We start from the raw sequence: 21039 nt of genomic DNA on the forward strand, positions 1-21039 counted from the left end.
CTGTGGTATCTTAGTAATATTATGAGATGTTTCTTAAGCTGGAATGTGCTCATTTATTGAAAGTATTGTGCCTTTATAATAAAGAAATATTAAGGCAAAAGTTTAGTGTGTATTGGTTTCATAGGAACTATACAAGTGGAACGTGTACCAAAATGTTTAGGTGCATCGCCACCCTGCAGGAGTCTTCTTGTTCCAGTTAGCAGACATCCTAACCTTCTGCTCTCAGCTGTAGTCTAAATTTATTTATAAAAATATTTATACTACCCATGTACATAAAATATCACAGAAGTGTACAACAATGTATACACATACTATAGAACATAAAATACAAAATGTCATAAAAATGACTGACTTCTTTTAAATAAATAAGTAAGTAAGTAAGTAAGTTGGCATAAAAAGATCTTCAAGAGATTCCTAAAAATTAGTAGTGAGGTTGCCTGCAGAATCTGTGCTGGAAGGGTATTCCACAGCATGGAACTGGCAACACCAAATGCCCAACTTCTGTTAGAAGCCAGTAGTGAAGTATGCAGGACAACTAACAGTCCTCATCAGGATGGTTGAAGTGGGATATAAGGACTCAAGCGATCCTTGAGGTATTTTGGATCCAAGTCATTTAGGTCTTTCCTCCCAGCTTTTCTGGGTTCCTCCCTATTTTTGCCAAGCCTTCACATCTCTCAGCCCAGTAGTACATGGGCAGCCAGTGCTGATGTTATAGCAGAGGTGCCATGTGCTATCAGTCATCTGCCCCATCAGCAATCTGGCAACACATTTCTACACAAGCTGGAACTTTTAGACCAGGGCAGTGGGCAGCCAAACATAAAGCACAATGCCGAAGTTCAGTCCCGAGGTTACCCATTCTCATGGATTACAGCGGCCAGGCTTTCCTGATTCAAACACCTCTGTACCAGGCATACCAGATAAAACTGGTAAGAAGCACTGCTATCTGCAAAGGTCACTTGGGGCTCTAATGGCAAAGATGTATCCAGAACTACCTCTAAGCTGCATACCTGCTGTTTCTGAAATGTGTGCATTCCTTCATTCCCCCATCCACCTCAGCAGGGAAGATGGGAAACTCAGTGCTTTGGACTTTACACCAAAAGCATAAGTAAAACAGTCTTCTTACATATTTGGGATGGTCTGAAGCTACTCATAGCCCTCATGTGTCTTCAGTAATGTGTGTTCTTAACTGGTCCAGCCACTGGCTTCTGGGAATTACCTTTGCTGCCTAAATGGGACTTCTGGGTTCTGATCATGCAGTCTCTCTTACAATGCTATACTAGGGCATAGTTCTTGCAAGTAGGATAGGGCACAATGAACCTGATTCTTGACTTTATCACTACAACTGCAGAGGGAGCTTACATGATTGAAAGTTTTCTCCATATGAAACAAGAATCCTCTTAAAATACATAAATAAATGTTTGAGAGAAACAGCCATCTTCCTGTCATGTCATTTTATCTATGTCAAGAGAATGAAATAGTTTTGTAACTAAGTCCTTGGGCTTGCCTTCCCGCTCCCAACATGGAACTGATGGTCAGCAGAGGAGGCTTAAGAGAGAGGAATAGTGTGTATGTGTATACACCTGCTTCTTTTGTGTATATTGCCTGTTCCAGGTATCTAAGGCAAACATAATTTAAAGAATCCCACACAGGTCATCCATTAATCCTGAATGAGATGATACTTCAAAAGTTATATAGGTTGGCAGTTTTACCTCTGTGTATATTCGGCATGCATACAGGGGCTCCATAAATCTCAGATTTTTGCTGACTGCCTGGATGTGGTCAGCTGCTAGGTCGCACTTGGTGAAGATCTGGTGAAACTCTTGGTGCTTTCAAAGTCTTGAATACTCTAGAAATAAACTCCCTAAACATTGTATGGAATTATGCTATATCTGCTACATAGTGAATAGTTTTTAATACTTTGTCTTTAATTTTTTTAACACAAATTCTTCATAGATGCTGTTAACAGTTTATAAATATTTTTCATTTATGATGGCAAATTTAAAGACATAGTTATCTTTATGTGAGATAAGTTTCATTTCCTTTTTTGCCATCACAAAAGACTATGGGTGGAATGCAACACCATGTGAAGGCGATTGTTCTGTCTGGCAAGCAAAAATGCTTGCACTGGTCGTAAAATCTTCCCCCCTTCTCTCCCATGTGCTGTTCTTGGAGTTCTCCTAGTTTGGGGAGGAGGTAGAAGAAGGAGGAGGTCCTTCTGACTTCCACTAGTGCAACAACTTGGTTGAATATATGTACTATATGTTCTAATCACCTTAGTGTTAATGGGTAAACATTGGAGTTCCTGGAGAAAAAGTGGGAGGTGAAATCTTACAAGTATTGCAAGCATTAGCTTTTGCCTAACATCTGTGGCAGGGGGAACCTTTCTTTTCTATGGCTGTTAATAACTAAATAATTTAGTGATAGAATATAGCTATTCAGTGTTTGGGATTACTATGTCCAGTTCATAGTGACCAAGGCTTTTTAAAAAAGGTTAAATATATGACCCATACATATATTTTGAAGCAGAAAGGAGGGCTATAGGATGACATCAGTGTAGCTCTATGACCAATCCCTTTTGAAAATCTAACATAAAATTTTAAACTTAGGATGTTCTGTTAGAATTCTTTTTAAAAATCATTTTTATATGATATCTGATGTTTTTCATTTGTGGCAATCAAGGCACCTTCTTGCATGCTTTTGACAAGCACTCTGTCAGAAGCACAGGAAATTGATTAAATGTACAATAGAATTATATAAAATCAAATTCAAAACCATTATCTGTTTTTTATAATAAAATGCTAGTGGAAAGAATTCCATCTGAAGACTGTTGAAAGCTGGCTGCAGTTTATGATATAACGGATAAAATCTGCATCCTTGGCCTTCCTACAACCTTTACACCAGCAGATGGTGGGCGTAAAGATGTCATTCATCATTTATTTACAATGGGCTTTATTTATTCTAGTGTCAACAGCTGCCCCAGGGAGGGAGTTATTGAATTCAAATGTGAAGCACTGGGTTATTTGCTTCCTTTCAAATTTGTCTTCAGAGCTTAGTTGCTAGGAGTCCATTCTGTACTCTAATAATGATTCATGTATTGTGAAGCCATTCAGTAAATTGGGTTGTCAGGGATTGCCAAAAAAGGTTTAGAGGTCTTGTTCTTGAGTCCCCTCCCCAATGGTTCTGTGCTGTAGACTTTTTAATTCGTGGCTCCTCTTTTCCTGAATTAGTGAGGTTTTGTCCTTTCCCCCCAATCCCTTACACAATAAACTTCTTAGTGTAAGTATGCAAGACTCTTACTTTCTTCACAAGGAAACACAGGAGACAAAATGAACTATGAATCTTGTATTTCTACAGGCTGGGCAGGAGTCCTTCCGTTCTATCACAAGGTCATACTACAGAGGGGCAGCAGGGGCCTTACTAGTGTATGACATTACAAGGTGAGAATCTTTCAGAATCTTTTAGACTTTTGTAACTAGCTTTTTTCTGTATATATTTTTTAATCATTAAAGATTTCAGTGTCTAAAACTGGTTTTCAACTAGTGGTGGAAGCAGAAGGGAACTAAAGTGACTTCCACTGCACATCAGTTGTCCAGTGTATAAGTCCTAGGTTAACAACTGGCAAAGTCATTAAATTTTCTGTTTATATATATATTTAAACTTTTGCTTTGTTCATTTTTTGTTTGTGCATTGTTCCTCACTTGCGTTTTGGTCTCATTTTAGGAGGGACACTTTCAACCATTTGACAACATGGTTAGAAGATGCCCGTCAGCATTCCAATTCTAACATGGTCATTATGCTCATTGGAAATAAAAGGTATATATATATTTAAAAGCCTTTTGAAATGGTGTGGATTAACAGTTAATTAAAAACCTGCTCCATAACAAGTAGCATATTGAGTACATGACCTTTATTTTTTTTAAAAAAAATAATTTTAACATTTGATGATCCTGGTTTGAGTCAGCTGAGTTGCCAAAAAAACAACAACTTGACATTTTTGAATTATTTTTTTTAGTAATATATCCAATTCTAGATTTGAATGCCAATTAAAACAGGGGTACCCAACACAGTGTTTCTAGATGTTTTGGCATACATCAGCCTCAGCCATCATGGCCTATGCTCAGGATGCTGGAAGTTGTAATCCACAACATCTATAGGGCATCACATTAGCTATTCTTGGATTAAAAGACTGAAATGTTTATATTCCCTTTAACATTTAGCTAGCTTCATGTCTGAGCTGTCCTACAATGTGCTAGTTCTTTTTCAATCTAGACTCCTTTGCAGTTGATCTCAAGGTTACCACGGTGGAACTCTTAACTCGAGTTGGAGGCTTGTTGAATATCTTTGGTCTGCTTACTGCAATTCTTCATATAATTCTCTGGATGTTTTTTAAATGTCCTACTTCATAGTATTAACATCATTGATGAACAGATATCTTTGTTGTCTGGAAAAAAATGTGTTGTACTCACAGAAGTACAACATTCAGTTCAATCAATGCTATATTATTAACATGCTGAGCTTTTTCAGATTCTGTCTAGCACTAGTAGTTCACACATAGTTTGGACCGAATGACTTAAAGATTGTCATTATGCTACCAATAACTCTTATGTTGGCAACAATGTATTGGAGAAAGCAGATTTCCCAAGTTCAAGGAGAACAAAACTTTATCTAAAATGAAGATAAAATTTCATTGGTGGTGATCGTAGTTGTATTTCTTGCATTTTGCAAGCAGTGTAGTCTCACCCCCCTCAAAAAAAATAGCTTACTAGGTGCTGCTAGGTGGCATTCTATACCAAGACTGAAGAATCTTTTTAAGTCGAAGGGCTGTACTCCCCTTTGGGTGGCCTTGCATAAGGCAGATGCCAGTAGTGGGTGGGGCAAATGTAGGCAGAGCAACTAGTTTGACTTTTATATTTGTACAGTAGACTACACCATAGTCATGCAAAAGCCAGAGTTTTTGCACGCAGTTCAGTGACAAGGCACAAGCACCCGAGGCAAACAGCCAGTGAGAAGTGTGGCCTGGGGCAAGTACCAAGGCCTGATAGAGAGGCCTGAAGGGCCACTTTTTAAAAGGTACTATTATTTATTAATTGATATGCAATTTATGTACCAAAACGGCTCTAGGGATTACTTATTCTGTTCTGCACAGTAGTGCAGGTGTAGCACCAGTGAGAGGTGTAGCTTGATAGAGGGGCCTGGAAGTACACATCCGATGTGCAGACTCACTCCACTTCTACACAATAGACCAATCTGTGTGGTGAGGTTTTTACATGCATCACTATAGTTACATGGGAACTTTCTGTTGTTCAGAACTTTATTGGGCTGCCATTATTATTATTATTATCATTAGTAGTAGTAGTAGTAGTAGTCTACCACCCTTCATCCAAATATCACAGGGCAGTTCACAACATAAAAATACAAAATGAGAACCCAAAATACATAATAAAAACAAGAAAAAGAATAAAAACCAACAACTCCCCTCCCACAATCCTACTCACAGAATTCAAAGGAACTTATTCCTAGCTAAGTGTGTGTCATAGCTTTAAAATATGGATAATCATTAACGTGTCTATTGCAACCATTCCTCATAGGGGAGGTTGCCCCCTGATTCTAAACCGAGAAAAACCATTTAGGCTAGTGGCCAGCACTACATCTTACATTGGCTTATTCCATAACTTAAATAAGTGTTGAGTGAAGAAACATTGCATCTTGTGTTAGGTTCCAACAGTGTCAAGGCCTGCAAGAGAGGGGCTGCTTCCTCTAAATACCACTTACAAAGAGTGGTCCGCAAGACCAACTGTCTGGGGTGAGGTTTTGACAAACATCAATGTAGCCACATAGGAACTTGCAGTTATTCAGAACTGATCTTGGGCTGCTAATAATACATGTCCCATATAACTTATGAAAAGAGATTTTGGAAATTTTGGAGGAAGGAGTAGGTAAGAGTGGCCAGCAGGCATTTGTATGTAAATGAAATGTTACTGTATTAATATCCATTCAAAATTAATATCCATTCAAATGAACTTAGATAGAAGCTGCTGTTAGAAAGCTATACCACAAAGTAGCATAAGGATGCATAAGCTGAGAAATGTAGACAGGAATGTCCTGTTTCCCACAATCTGGCTAATGAGGTTCATGAAAATGGCAGCTGGGATCCTGTCTGAAAAGCTGCCAGGAGTCATTTTTCCATATTATGTTGTCAGTGTAATTTTGAGGAGATGCATCTCTTGTTAGAAATCAACATTGATAGTTATTTGATATGATGCTTTTGGAGTGACTGCATGTCTTCTCTGCCATCTTCCTTCCTATTTTTCTCTCCTCAGCATTGGTTTTTAATCAGTAATAGTGAATAAATTTCTTTTTAGTCACTTAGAAGGTGATTAAGGTTCTATATTGGACTTCATCAAATGTATACCTAGACAAATGGACTTAATTTTAAGTAAAGATATGTGCCTAGGTGAGTTAGCTTGTGCTTGTACAGGGAACAACTGATGTCTTGTTTTCTTAGTGATCTAGAGTCTAGAAGAGAAGTGAAAAAGGAAGAAGGTGAAGCATTTGCACGAGAGCATGGGCTTATCTTTATGGAGACGTCTGCCAAAACTGCTTCCAACGTAGAAGAGGTAATTTGGTGTAATTTATTTTATATTACATGAATACTCTCTGAGTATGATTTAGGTGGGAAGTTAGAGACACAGCTTTGAGATCAAAATAATGTCTCTGGATCCAATCAAATCTCCAGGATCCTGATCTGGTATGAGTCATTAACGAATGCCAAGAAGTAAGTTTTGTCTCTCTCCATCTTCTCTTCTGCTAGTTATTTTCAACATTCTAGGTAAATGTTTGAGATTTTGGAAAAAGAATGTGCATCACCAATTCATAGTATTTTGTTAATTGAATATAAAATACAGGTGTCCTCCCACTTATGTGTGATCGACACACAGCTAGAATGTAATAATATAATTATCAAAGGGTGTTTGGACAGGGGAGAAAAATAATTGACAAATTAATCAAGAAAAATAAAAGTGATTTGGAAAATTGGAAAGAATTATTTTCCATTTTCAGTACACATGCTTTTAAAATATACTTGAGATGGACCTTTAGATCACTTTCCCAGAGGTCATGGAAGAAATGCTGGTGCTTGAATAATAAATGAGGCTGGGGGGTGGGGAGCAGGGAATCTGCTGGAGATAATGATGGCAGTCATGTCTCACACCGGAAGTTACTTTCAGAAGAAAGATACTAAATCAGGAGTGTCAGTTACAAATGGATATGCAGAACCAGACTCTAGCCAGTGAACAGCTAATAGTCACATTCACAATTTTCATAATTTTACCTTATTTAGATGCCCAAATATAATTGTATTTAAACATTAGATTTTTCTAAAGCTTATTCCCCCCCCCCTTAAAGCTGAGTAATGTACCCATGTAATTGTTGCAAGTGCAGGGCAGACTGTAAGTTTCTTACAGAAACCTTGAGGCATGGAACCCCATGTTGGGCAAGAAGATTAGCCCAGTGGCTTTCAGAGGGGCAGACTTGAACTTCTTGTTCCTCAATTGGGACATATAAAGTTTAACTCAGTCACTTGAAAGCTGAGTTAATTGACCCCTATCTCTCCACCGTATTCCTCAGTTCCACATAGCTTTAATAATTGCAGTCCAGTGCACCTTCTTCTCTAGGAGTAAAAGGTGAAAGGATCCCTGACGGTTAGGTCCAGTCGCGGACGACTCTGGGGTTGTGGCGCTCATCACGCTTTACTGGCCAAGGGAGCCGGCGTACAGCTTCCGGGTCATGTGGCCAGCATGACTAAGCTGCTTTCTGGCAAACCAGAGCAGTGCACGGAAACGCCATTTACCTTCCCGCCAGAGCGGTACCTATTTATCTACTTGCACTTTGACGTGCTTTCAAACTGCTAGGTTGGCAGGAGCAGGGACCGGGTAGCAACGGGAGCTCACCCCGTCACGGGGATTCGATCTGCCAACCTTCTGATCGGCAAGCCCTAGGCTCTGTGGTTTAACCCACATAGTGAGTGGAGTTTACTTCTGAGTAAAAGTTGGGGTCCGATAGATAAAAAGAATATGTGGTTTTCTTATCTTCACCTTTTCTTATATTAAACAAGCTTTTGTATATAAACTAATCTGATGAAGGCAGGAGGCAGATGCTTCTGCTTTTATCAGTGAACAGCAATAATCCACAAATAAATGAACTACTGTGCTTCAACAAATCTCATGTGAAAATGCTCAGGTAAAACTGGGAAAGAAATGACCTAGCTGTAGTTTTTGTGTACAGTGGACGCTTGGGTTGCAATCATGATCTGTGCGCTATGCACATTTGCAACCCACAGCGGCGCGTCTGCGCACATGTGGGTTGCGATTTGGTGCTTCTGCACATGCGCAAAGCGCAATTTAGAGATTCTGCGCATACGTGACTACCGAAACCCGGAAGTAGCCCGTTCCGGTACTTCCTGGTTTCGGCGGGTCCATAACCCGAAAAAACGCAACCTGAAGTGTCTGTAACCCGAGGTATGACTGTACTCAGCCATGGCCCCATTTTGCCTTCCTGAAATGCTTGCTAAACATTCACACCAAATTCTGCATCCAACCCCATTTTCTAGTCTCGTTATACAGTTTAACACCTTCTGAGCTTTAAATATGAAATTGACAATGTCATATGATTGTCCACCAGGGTGCCCATCCAGAATTCATGTTGCTAACAAGTGGTAGACTTAAATTTTATTCATTATCCTGTGATGTTAGGAGGATAACAGGTACAGTGGTACCTTGGAAGTTGAATGGAATCCGTTCCGGAAGTTCATTCGACTTCTAAAACATTCAGAAACCAAGGCGCAGCTTCTGATTGGCTGCAGGAAGTTCCTGCAGCCAATCAGAAGCTGCAGAAGCTGCATCAGTCGTTCGGGTTCCAAAAAACATTTGCAAACCGGAACACTCACTTCTGGGTTTGCAGCGTTCGGGAGCCAAAACGTTCAACTTGCAAGGTGTTCATGAACCAAGGTACGACTGTAATGGGAAATTCTCTGGGACACAAATAAAGTTGAATCTGACCTTAATGGTGGAAATGGTTTATGCTCCTGAGATTGGTCCTGCTTTGGTGCAAAACTTTTTTGGGAAGGCATAAACTTCTTGATGAATATTTCTTCTATAGTTCCACATTTTCTCCAACTTCAATGTATTAAGTCTTTCATGTTAGCCAAGGAACATGAGATTTATATCATCCCTTAATAATGTGCTCAGATCATGTGATAGGTGAGGATTTTTTCCTAGTGCATTTTGTTCATTTTACTTAGGTGTTTGTTTTTTGCAATTTTATCTTGCTTTCCCCTCTACATATCACTGTGTTAGCTCTTGCGCTCAAGTCCTACTCATGGGCTTCCCGTAAGTGCTTGGTTGGATGCTGAATTAGATGGGTCTTTGGCCTGATCCTCCTACCACATGTGTGATTTCTTCCTTCCTACACCAGTTTTCACTATTTTTTACTTTATATTCTGCACTCATTACTCTCCCCCCACTCCATTTGCCTTCATCCCACATCTCTCCTTTCAGTTCTCACTCTATGTCCTGCAAGTTTTAGGGTCTCTTGCTCCTTTCCTTTCTGTTTTCTGAAACTACTGTATTGCAGTGGACCCTCGGGTTACATTACCTTCGGGTAACATAACTCGGGTTGCGAACACTGCAAATCCGAAGTGTATTCTTCTGGGTTTCACCATGTGCAGAAGCGGCACTTCTGCTTGCGGACTTTTCGGGGTACGTACAGACCCCTGGAATAAATTACATTCGTATCCAGAGGGTCCACTGTACTTTCCACCACAGATCACGTCCTCTCACAATTTAAGTCATCATTTTTATTTCCTTCTGCCATCCTCCTTTCTGTTTTCACAGAATCCTCTCTAGTTTTTCCTTAGTCTTAGTCTTTTCCTTTTCCATAGAATTAGCTGTACCAGAAGTACTTAGCCCATCTGCAACTAAAATTATTGGTAGAGATTAGCCCAATAATAAAATTGTTGTTGTTGTCATTATTAATTACTAAAGTGCTTATCTACCTTGTTCATCTTGTCTAGATTACCTCAACATTCTCTATTGGTTTTTCCTACTACAATGGAACCTCGGTTTTCTGAAACGTTCGAAAACTGAGGATCAAAGGGCTGTCAGCAAATTCAATGGGAAAAATGGAAAAACGTGCCTTGGAACCCGCTTGACTTCTGAGGCACATTCGAAAATGGAAGCATTCACTTCTGGCTTTTGGGCAATTGGCTTTCGAAAAGTTTGGCAGCCGAAATGTTTGGAAACCGAGGTTCACCTGTACCACTTATCATCTGTCACTTCAGAGTACCTTGCTAAAATATGCTGCTGTTGTAATTTCTTCCTTGTTCATAAATCTGGTTTCCTCTCAATTGCCATGAACTTCAGAGCCATAGTCCTCAGAAAGTTAATTCATTAGCTCTTCCTTAAAGGCACCGTTCATACTTCATGGTAAATTATAGTTAATAGTTCTTCCACTGGGGAGAAACAAACCAGACTCTCTGGCTTGGCATTATATTTGCTCAAGAAAACTGATTTATGAGAAGAACAAATTTGAACTATCATGGCTTGTTTCCTCCATGTACTAGTGAAGTAGTATGGTTTATTGTTTAGTGCAAATTGGTCCAAAGAAACCCTAGTGCAATTGTCACAAATTCAGGGCACTTTTAAACTAGTAGGTAATATACAAAAATTAAGAAGTGTTTCTTAGTTTTTTAAAACTTGCAGACACAAGACATGCACCTACCAGCAACCAAAGTAAGCATACAGAATCTTATATGTAGCGCACTGCTGTGTGTTCAACGTCTGTACATCAAGTCACAGATTAAATGTTGGCATTGTTGAAAGGACTATAACAGGTTGTTTTTGGGCTCCCTCCTAAAAAACTGTCAACTAGAAAAAGAGGGAAAGGAGCTTCTGTATTTGTTGCCTCAATATTATGCTTAGTAATAGTAGCTTTGGCTGCAACAAAAAATGGCTGCTGCATGGATGCACGCACCAGAAAATCTGGCCCAAAGTTTGAGAACCACTAAATTTTAGTGTCAGGGAAGATTTCTAAAATATTTTAATAACAGTGCTTGAACATGCCAAGGGTTTGTGGTTTTGATGGCATGTGGCAATGCATAGGGTTTAGTCAAACGCTGTGCATAAACAGAATGGATTTCTGCTCACACAGCAGAACATATTCTTCCTCTCTTACCTTTAGCCCCTCTGTGCCTTGAAAATGTGCTCTGACAGGCCCCCAATCCACCAGAGCAGATTTAGGGAGCAATGAAGGGGAAACAGAAGAAAGGGAAGTCCTGTTGCACAAACAAAAGTTTGTTTTCATAACATTGGATTCCACCCACATCCTCAATTTCTGAGAAGCCTAAGCTTAATATGCATAATAATATTTAGTGAATTAGGAAAAAAAATAAAACTATACTATTAGAAATTTTTTTGGGACGCAGGTGGCGCTGTGGGTTAAAGCCTCAGCGCCTAGGGCTTGCCGATCGAAAGGTCGGCGGTTCGAATCCCTGCGGCGGGGTGCGCTCCCGCTGCTCGGTCCTAGCGCCTGCCAACCTAGCAGTTCGAAAGCACCTCCGGGTGCAAGTAGATAAATAGGGACCGCTTACCAGCGGGAAGGTAAACGGCGTTTCCGTGTGCGGCTCTGGCTCTGGCTCTGGCCAGAGCAGCGATGTCACGCTGGCCACGTGACCCGGAAGTGTCTCCGGACAGCGCTGGCCCCTGGCCTCTTAAGTGAGATGGGCGCACAACCCCAGAGTCTGTCAAGACTGGCCCGTACGGGCAGGGGTACCTTTACCTTTACCTTATTAGAAATTTTCTAGTTTAATATTGAAAATCATTGACCATTGTAAATATAAATTAATATTGAAAGCCACCAGGTGGCAGCATGTTACATGAAGAGAAAAGTCAGAATCTGATTATTTTAATGTTCTGTAAAGAGAAAGTATTTTTCTTTTTGTAGCAAAAGTCATGTTCATAAATTTTGAGTTTTATTAAATCAACCATTTATTTATAGGTGTTCTTGTGCATACTAATATGCCAATAAATTTTGCAAGTTTGTTGACAAGCTGCAACCAACATATTGTCTACCTTTAAAAATGTGTCTTGTCCCCATGTTAAACCTATAACATTTCCATAATTTGCATCTTCAGTCAGATTATGCGGTTATGGATTTATTTAAACTAAGACAGATTGGCATACTGCTGAATCTTGACACCAAAAAAGATAGAAACATGTGAGACTTTGGCCTGAAATCACACGATGTCATTAGGCTTTCTCAGTCCTACCAACTGATATCTTTTCAACCAGAGATAGGATAATAGAATTGTAGAGTTGGAAGGGATCCCGAGGATCACCTAGTCCAACCCCTGGCATTGCTGGAATCTCAAGAAAAGCATCCACGACAGATGGCCATCCAGCCTCTGCTTAAAAACCTCTGATGAGGAAGGAGAGCCCACAACCTTCCGAGGGAGTCCATTCCACTGTCAAAATAGCTCTTACTGGGTCCTACCTTCCAGAGCAGGAGAAAACAAGCTGGTTCTCTCTTCCATATAACAGCCCTTTAGATATTAAGATGGCTATCATATCTCCTCTCAGTCTCCTCTTTCCTAGGTTAAACATACCCAACTCACTCAACCATTCCTCATAAGGCTTGGTCCAGACCCTTGATAATCTTGGCTGCCCTCTTCTGCACATGTTCCAGCTGGTCAATATCCTTCTTAAATTGTGGCACCCAGAACTGGACACACTAGCCAAAGAATCCTTTTTGTATTATTTTTAACCTCTTGCAAGCTGGAACTCATTCAGAGCTTTGGCCCACCTGACCTTCTCCCTGCAACTGTTGGCTACTCGTTTATACTCTTCCTTTGGGATTTCCCTTCCATTTCTTATACATTCCCTTTTCCTCATCTCAGTTCCTCTGTAAGCTCCTTATACAGCCACACCGGTTTCTTTAGATGCTTCCCGCTTTTCTTTCTTGTTGTGCCTTCAGATGTTGGAGTTAATAAATGCATGGCAGATTCATAGTCTACCATTGACCTATGATCACCTTCATAGGATATTGACATTATAATGGATAATTGTCAGAAGCCATGAGTTTTGTTGGAGTGAAAGAGTAAGCATATGTTAACAGTTATACGTTTACATAACATGAAATGGAGAAATTGCAAGTGCTTTATCTAGGTTATAAAACTAAGAACAAACCTTGGTTTTTATTTGTGACTTGTTTGGGAAGTGCAAACTACAAACCACTATCTCTTGTTGGCATTTGTTTCATATTGGCTTACCATGACATGTAGTTTAGCCACTATCTGTGTAGACAGTCATAAAAGAGCATGGGAGCCTCCCACATATATGGGACTTCAATCATGACATTTTAGTTGCTGTATCATGACCTTTATTTGCCATCAGTACGCTTCTTAATAGATGTCTAAATAATGCCATACTCCTCTTTGCATGTGCACATGATTTGGATTTAATGCCTGAATTTTTTAAAAAATATTTTAAGGGTGAGCCGTCAAGATGAACTAATATTTGAGAATTGAATTTTTTAAAAAATGTTTTATGAAAACAAAGCAGATTGCATAAGAGATTACAGTTGTATGAAGTTCCAAAGTTATAAGTAGTTTTCAATTACTATGGCATATTATGCCCTTGCAGTAATTGGTGTTTTATCAGAAGCCAAAATACAATGTATTTCTTTTTTTATATTGAAAACTTCCATTTCTGAAGAATGCAAATCAATTCAGAGTTGGCTGCAAGCCAATTTCTGAGCTCCAGTGCACGTTTGAAAAACCTACTCACTTCCTACGTGCCTTGTGAATCTGCAATGATTAATTCTTCTCATTATTTTGCTGCAAATTCTCATGACCCTCTGTGATGATTCGATCACCCACTTAGAGTTTATGCATATTCATATCTTTCCACTCATGGCTGCAGTTGTTCAAGTCTCCTTCACTGGCTGTGGTATGCACTTGGTGCAGTAATTGAGCTGCAGTAGATTGATTACTCTAGGGAGCTGTAAGGCCTTTAAAGGTGAAAACATATCAGTCCTGTTAATTAGGAAACAAAGCTCTGGTGGCAAGTTCAGCAGTCAAATGCTTCCAGTGTAGAAATGAGGAAAGGTATGATTTGTTCCCCTCCATGAACTCTGTTTACTTTTTAATATTTGAATTAGATTTGTGACCAGGCGTGGCAAGCTTGAGTAGATGATAGCTGCATTGTAGGGTTGTAAGGAGTCAAAAGAACTTGATGTGCGATATTGGCTAACTTTGCTACTGCCATTAAAATCTTACATAGTATATTGTCTTTCAAATTCTTCTCATAGTATTAAATGGGGAAACAAAGCCATTTTGTGCATTAAATAATAATTGGCCAATACGTTAGGCGTGGTAATAATTTAAAGTCAATGTTTCCTGTAGACTTTTGGGAGCGGGAAATGTTTTGTACTTTAAGATGATACCTCTCCATCATATGTAAGGTTGTCATTATTTTTGTGAGAAATTTTGAAAACAATGGGAGGGAAGTTTGGCTTCCTTGAGCTAAAATGCATCTATAGTAACATTGCTTGCTATGTAAACAATATTAAAGCTAATTCAGTTTCAGAAGCCTAATGATAAAATGCAAGGAAGGAGAGCAGGGGGATGAGATAAAAGTTCAGGGTTATAAGGATCAACAGGAACTTAGTTCTGTGGACATAGGCAGACATTGCGCTGTGAAGACACAGAAGTTAATAGATGTTCTGATCAACACTCTTGCACTTATGTATCTTGTAGATATTGTTAATATGCTTCCTCTTTTTTGACTATAGCTATATAAGCAACTTCACTAAAGACCCCTGAGTAAACTTAGCAGTCATGGAATAATGTGAGATCATTTTGTGGCTCAGGACCTGGTTAAGTAACAGGAAGCTGAGAGTAGAAATAAATGAACACGCTGCAAAGGATCAGATAGCCAATGGTACAAAAAACTGTCCGTGTGAGACTCTGCATAGCCACTTAGAATATAACATTATGGGCTAGATTCACAAGTAGTTTGCTTAAAAAGTTGCTAAGTTGCTATATAGTAAGGAGTGGGCACTTTCTAGTGAATGGGAAAAGGAAAAAAAAGTTTTCCCCTCTTTATGAAACATCCTCATTTAGTGGAAAGAGGGGGCTCTGCTTAATCTTGTTGCATACATACACACAATCCTAATCCTTCCCCTTCCTGCAAGACTTTCCAGCAGGCACTGAAGAGCCCTTCATGTCATCTTCACTGGGAGATTCACACACACCCTACCTTTACTGGGACAAAAATTCTGTGCTTTTATTGTGCTATATTTATGAAGTGCACATATCCATAATTTGGGTTTGTTTATTTTTCAGGCGTTTATTAATACAGCAAAGGAAATCTATGAGAAAATACAGGAAGGCGTTTTTGACATTAATAATGAGGTAAGTTCTTCAAATGTTAGAATGATGTAAGAGACAAAATAACAATTCTCACATCTTGCACCAAGCTCGTTACACACACTGAACATATGCTGAGCTCCTTGTATACTCTGTTTTGGGGTAGATATAGTTAGAATTGTGGAGTATGAAGTATAAAATTCCTCTCTCCAACCAAGACTCAACTTAAATCTTCCAAAGGAAAAGTATCCATCATTTGTATCCGTTTCTCCATATGATATCAGCAACTTTCAGAAACCATTTTCCCAGTAAAAATGAGTAGTCAAAAGGATAATTTGTCTGCCACATGTGAGTTGGGTACTGTCAGAGACAGAATAAATATGAGACGCATGAAATTTTTACTATATTCAAGATTTAGCATGCCATCTTATGTGTAATTACATCAGAGTAAGGCCTCTTGAACTTGGGATTTGTTTTCAAGTCAGTAGCCATAGGACTGAGGTGTTAAATGGCTAAGTTCTATATACGTGGAATTGGTCATCTCTAGTTTTGCTCATTTTGAGAGATTTGAAAACCATATTTCAAATAGGTGTACATACCATCCATGTCTGCAGATTCTTTAGTTCATGGGTGTCATATTGATGCATGCTGAGATCTCCGTGGTATGTTCTTCAAAGTCTCACAATATACTTCCTTAATTAAAAATGACAGATTGTCATAGACTGGATGGTCAGAGCTAGTCTTTCATCTCTAGGTCACTGATTCATTAATTGGGAAGCTAGTGGCTGGAATCCAAACAACCACACACATCATTTCATACATCCTAGGGAGCTTTGAGCATATGTTTCTTGAAAACCAGACTGTGTGCTGCATTGCAAACTACTTTTGAAACTGAGGGAGATTTCAAAAGTAGTTAGTGGTTTTTCATGGGATCTGTTGCTAAAAGAATAAAAGTAAAACCCCATTAGGCACATCCAATCTTTGGGACTATCTAAAAACTATATTGGGATACAGCCCTTATTAGGTGTAGTACATTTTATTATGTTATTTCCTGTTTGCCTTTTATTTGGCAAATGGCTGTGATGAAATAGAATTCTAATATTTCAGACCTAGAGGATATTAACTGTCAGATGAGACCTTCCTCCATTTTTACTTTCTGTTGAAACACATTGCTCAGTAAAATGCTTTGTGTTACAAACTCACAACTCTGGCAATGTTGTCATATGCACTTACTTTTAGAGAGGTCTCATCTGCTCAGCATCTGGAGGTTCCAGTATGACCATGCAACAGTTCCTTCATTTATGAGACTGTAGAAAAGGCTTTGGAGGGTTGTCTTCAGAGTTATTCTTCCATTCTTCTTTATTCTCAGTTCTTCTGAAGATTAAATACTGGAAAACTAATATGTGTTAGTTTTACTTTTCTTAAATTTTGCTTATTTTTCACAAAGTGACATCACCTTACTGGTTTTCTCTGATGAAGATTATCAGTCTCCGGTAGTGAATATGTAATTTGAATGTGGTCTTGTGTGTTGAGAAATTATTTTTATTATCTAATAGAAAATGTCTGAAAACTAACATGTGCCCACAAGTCAAGGGAAAACTTATTTGAACAGGATAGTCGGCTCATAAAAGTGATGGAGTGAATTCACTTTGTTACAATGTCACCAAATCCGTATTAGGGCAATTACCTCTTGAGACCAACCAAAATATCACAAAATAGTGTGCAAGTTTTCAACTTCTCCAGAACTCTTCATCAGGCTAGATAGTAAACAGGGTGATGGGGTGGAGAGGAGCTTTTTTGGCTGGACAGCAGGTGCAGGCTCCATGTCTTCAATGACAACTATTTTCTTATGGGTCTAATGGCTATCTTTATATAAAGAAACCAAATAAATCTAACTGTTCAGTGTTATTTAAATTTAAAATATGGCACATGCAATACTTTCTGAAAATGAAGCTTCCTTAGAGCAAACGTTGCATCTTCACAAGTTGTACTACTCATTTTGTATTAGTTCTGTCCAGCCTCCTCTGCATATGAGAGGGGTTTATCCATAACAGCACATATTATAACCTTCCCCTGTTCATGCTGGGCATGTTTCTGCTGTGCCTTGAAGAGCTGCAGGCCCCTGGATGTGTGTAAATGAAGTGTGGCAGGGTCTAGAATTATCAGGAATAGTGGTACGACTAGCACAATACCAGCATGAGAAGGCAGGGTTACACTATATACTATGCCTCTCTCCTTATTTTCCCTAGTACCATTCTCATCTGATAACTAAAGAACATATGGTTTAAAGTTAGCAGTGGATAGCAATATATATTGGACAGTAATCATTGGCTCTGAAAAAGAATGCTTGTTGTATCTGTCGAGTTTCATATAGAATCTGACTGCTTTACTGTGCCTTATGGAGATTTGATTGCCGTATGCTGTCAAGAGCCAACAGTGCATGCTATTTACTTGGCTCAGTGCCAAGTCTGGCTCCTTGATTCCTCAAGAAGTTGCTACCAGCCCAGAGGGGGCAAAACCAATGAGCCATAGGGCATGCTTTTTATTAAAGAGGAGTCAAAGAGCGAAAAGAAACCACATCAGCTGCTGTCAATACTGAGCTAGTGCCAGAAACCCCAAGGCTACTACTGTTGCAGAACAACTGCCAAGCACTATAAATCTGAGATTTACTGTGACACAAAGTTTCCTTAAGAGCTTAATTTCTGAAGCTACTGTATTACTTTTCTTAAAGTGCTGTATTTTTAGGTAAAATCCACTTGAGGGAGTGTGGGTTAGGATATAAGTGTAAGTTTGATGAATGAAAGAACTACTCTGTGTGTGGTTCTTGGCAACTTGCCATGTCTTTGGGGATCATAGAAATTATTGATGACACAGAACACTTGTATGCCCTTAGTCTGTACAGCTGACTCAACATAGAAGGAAATGCAGTCAAGAGAAGAAAAGGGTTTGCTGTGTGAGACCAGAAGAAACCTGAACTTACTTCTTTTGGTGGGACCAAAGGTTTATTAGGCATATTAAGAATTTCTACTGTTATGAAACAGTTTGAAAACCTTCTGTGTATAGGTTTGGCCCATGCTATATACATTGGATTCTGTTGTACAGAAATGGTGAAAAAATGAAATAATATATCCTATTCTTGATTTTTGTTTCCTTAATTGCTACCAGACATTGTTTTTAATAGGATTTTCCCCCTACAGCTTGATTATCATGAAAAGGAGACAATAAGTTTAGATGTTCATAAATCAGAAGTAGATTAACTACTTTAAAATGCTGTAGCCTGTGGCAGTGTTCCAAAAAAATTAATGTGCATTCAACTTTTATTATTTCAGGCAAATGGCATTAAGATCGGCCCTCAGCATGCTGCTACTAATGCAACACTTGCAGGCAATCAGGGAGGACAACAGGCTGGTGGAGGCTGCTGTTGAACCTATTTTTACTTCCTAGCTGCCTGAAGGGGCCTACTAACTTGTTTCACCCTCCCCCGCTCAATTTCAACTACGACATGAAATTATTGTAAGATGGCATCATGTTGCAGAAGACTTTATTCTTCAAATTCTTGTACAACTTTGAATAAATGGTTAATGTTCACTTAAAAGACAGGTTTTGGAGATTGTATTCATATCTATATTTCCATTTGATTTCTAAGTCAATTGATGTGATTATTTTTTGTTAAATGTTGTCTTGTGCCCTTGACTACGAACTGTATTAAACACTACAAAGTCATCTGAGTATTTTAATCAGTTTGTGTAGTTAGGTTGCCCAACTACAGTGGTTTCCTAATGTTTAATATTGTAGAACTGTCTTCAACTCTTGTCCATTTTCAAGGCTCTAAAGAAAAACAGAAGGACTCTTTTCTGTATTTATCATTTACTTTCTGTATATATAGTTTAATAACTTGCTTGGGTGTATTTGCCAAGCTATAATTCTTTAATGCATTTGCATAAATTCTACACATTTAGAGCTTGGAACTACAGAAGCATTATTAGGAATTTGCTTAGATGCTGAATTTTAAACCTTATTGACATTGTTAGCATGTTTGTCCTTTTGTCATTATCCTAGAGTCCAAAAAATGCTTTATGTATAGTATTAGAAGCTACATATGCCTATTTTAATGCCAAATGTTTGCTATTTGCTCACAACTTCCACAGCACCTCTTCAGAAATGGATTAGCTGTTTGCCTTAATTATGTAGGTTAAACATATTATAATGAATGAAAAATACAGGAAGCATTGAAACTCATAAAATGGCACATTATGAAGACTTCATATTTCTTAAAACGTTATTTGCCTCTTCATTTCTAGGTATATTTCCATCAAGGATAGTTTTTCAACTTAGATGTACAGTGGCTGTGTAAAGTTGATTTGGTTCTTTTTCTTTTTTGGTGACAACTTGTAATCTTAATATGGTAAGCATCTTGTCTATTGTGAAGGGGGTGTGACAATAAAACTGCCAGATTGAAAATCTTGATTAAGGCCAAACTTGGAAATGCTTTAGTGCTGTACTCCACATGATTTTTTCCAATTTCCCCCATGCTTCTAATGAATTAGTATACATCACTGCAAAATAAACTCCTGTTTAATTATATATTTCAAGTAGAGAATATTAATGACACTCTTTAACTAGATGAGAGCATCTTTTCTTGACCCTAATCTGTATTGCTGGGTTTTCCAGGGTAAACTATTTATAGATATGTTCAAATGGAATACCACAATTCTTGCTCTTCCATATTTAGGTTGTCTTGGTGGGCACACTTTAGCTGAAGAACGCATTTTGGAGTCCAGTTATTTGTTACAGCTGTATCTCATTCATTCCTCTGAGTTCAGAGCAGCACTTGAGCTTCACAGCAATCATGAGGTGGATTAATCAGAGAGATGGTGACCAGTCCGTACTTAGCAAGGAGCCAATAACTATTTGTTGACAGGTAAAACAAAGCTTATACATTTGGTGCCTGTTGCTGAGAACTACTTCGTACATTTAAAAAATCACCCCCACCCCAAAAAACGTTATTTAACAAAGTGAAGGTTTGTAATTTTTTTTTCAATTTTGAATCTACACATTTAAAGTGTATTTAAGGTCCATTTCTAAGCTAATCTTGTACAAGTAATTTTTCCTTACATAATAATACAGCTGCACAAGAACTCACAAATGCATTTCTAGATTAATTGCAAGCATGTGTATAGTCTCAAAGACAGTGCACACAATCAATTTAGCATTTAGTTATTTTAAGCATTTTCTTCTCTTCAGCTGAAAAGGCACCCAGGGTGGCTTAAATGTGATCTGTTTATTCAAAATATTTGCATACCACCCATCATCCAACAGATTTGGGGCTGGTGAATGATTGTTTCTATCAATACTAAAATAAGCAATATTATCATTATTAAATTTCTGTACTGCCCTTCATCAGAAGATCACAGGGTGTTTTACAATATAAAGATGCATACCATAGCGACAAACAGTAAGAGCCCCACACCGTTTTAAAAGCCATAGATTGTTTAATTAATCAAAGACCTGGGAGAAGAGGATAAATAAAATGACAGCATGGACAATAATATGAAGCAGAAGCTAAAAACATAACGTGGCAGGTTGAGGTACTGCACAAATTAAAATGCCTGGAAAAA

At 38.6% G+C, this 21039-nt stretch overlaps 1 protein-coding gene across 1 annotated transcript in view; it reads left to right on the top strand.

Annotated features, from left to right (window-relative positions):
* RAB2A (RAB2A, member RAS oncogene family) overlaps window positions 1-19888 on the top strand; it is a 33197-nt gene extending 13309 nt beyond the window's left edge. Inside the window, exons 4-8 of the mRNA XM_079984678.1 lie at window positions 3355-3437; window positions 3721-3813; window positions 6506-6617; window positions 15398-15466; window positions 18751-19888. Of these exons, the coding sequence (XP_079840804.1) occupies window positions 3355-3437; window positions 3721-3813; window positions 6506-6617; window positions 15398-15466; window positions 18751-18846 (453 nt within the window). The 3' untranslated portion in view covers window positions 18847-19888. The remainder of the gene's footprint in view (window positions 1-3354; window positions 3438-3720; window positions 3814-6505; window positions 6618-15397; window positions 15467-18750) is intronic.
* Window positions 19889-21039: the final 1151 nt, after the last annotated feature.

The sequence above is a fragment of the Podarcis cretensis genome, assembly GCF_951804945.1.
Source record: "Podarcis cretensis genome assembly, chromosome: 7".
Classification (NCBI taxonomy): Eukaryota; Metazoa; Chordata; class Lepidosauria; order Squamata; family Lacertidae; genus Podarcis; species Podarcis cretensis.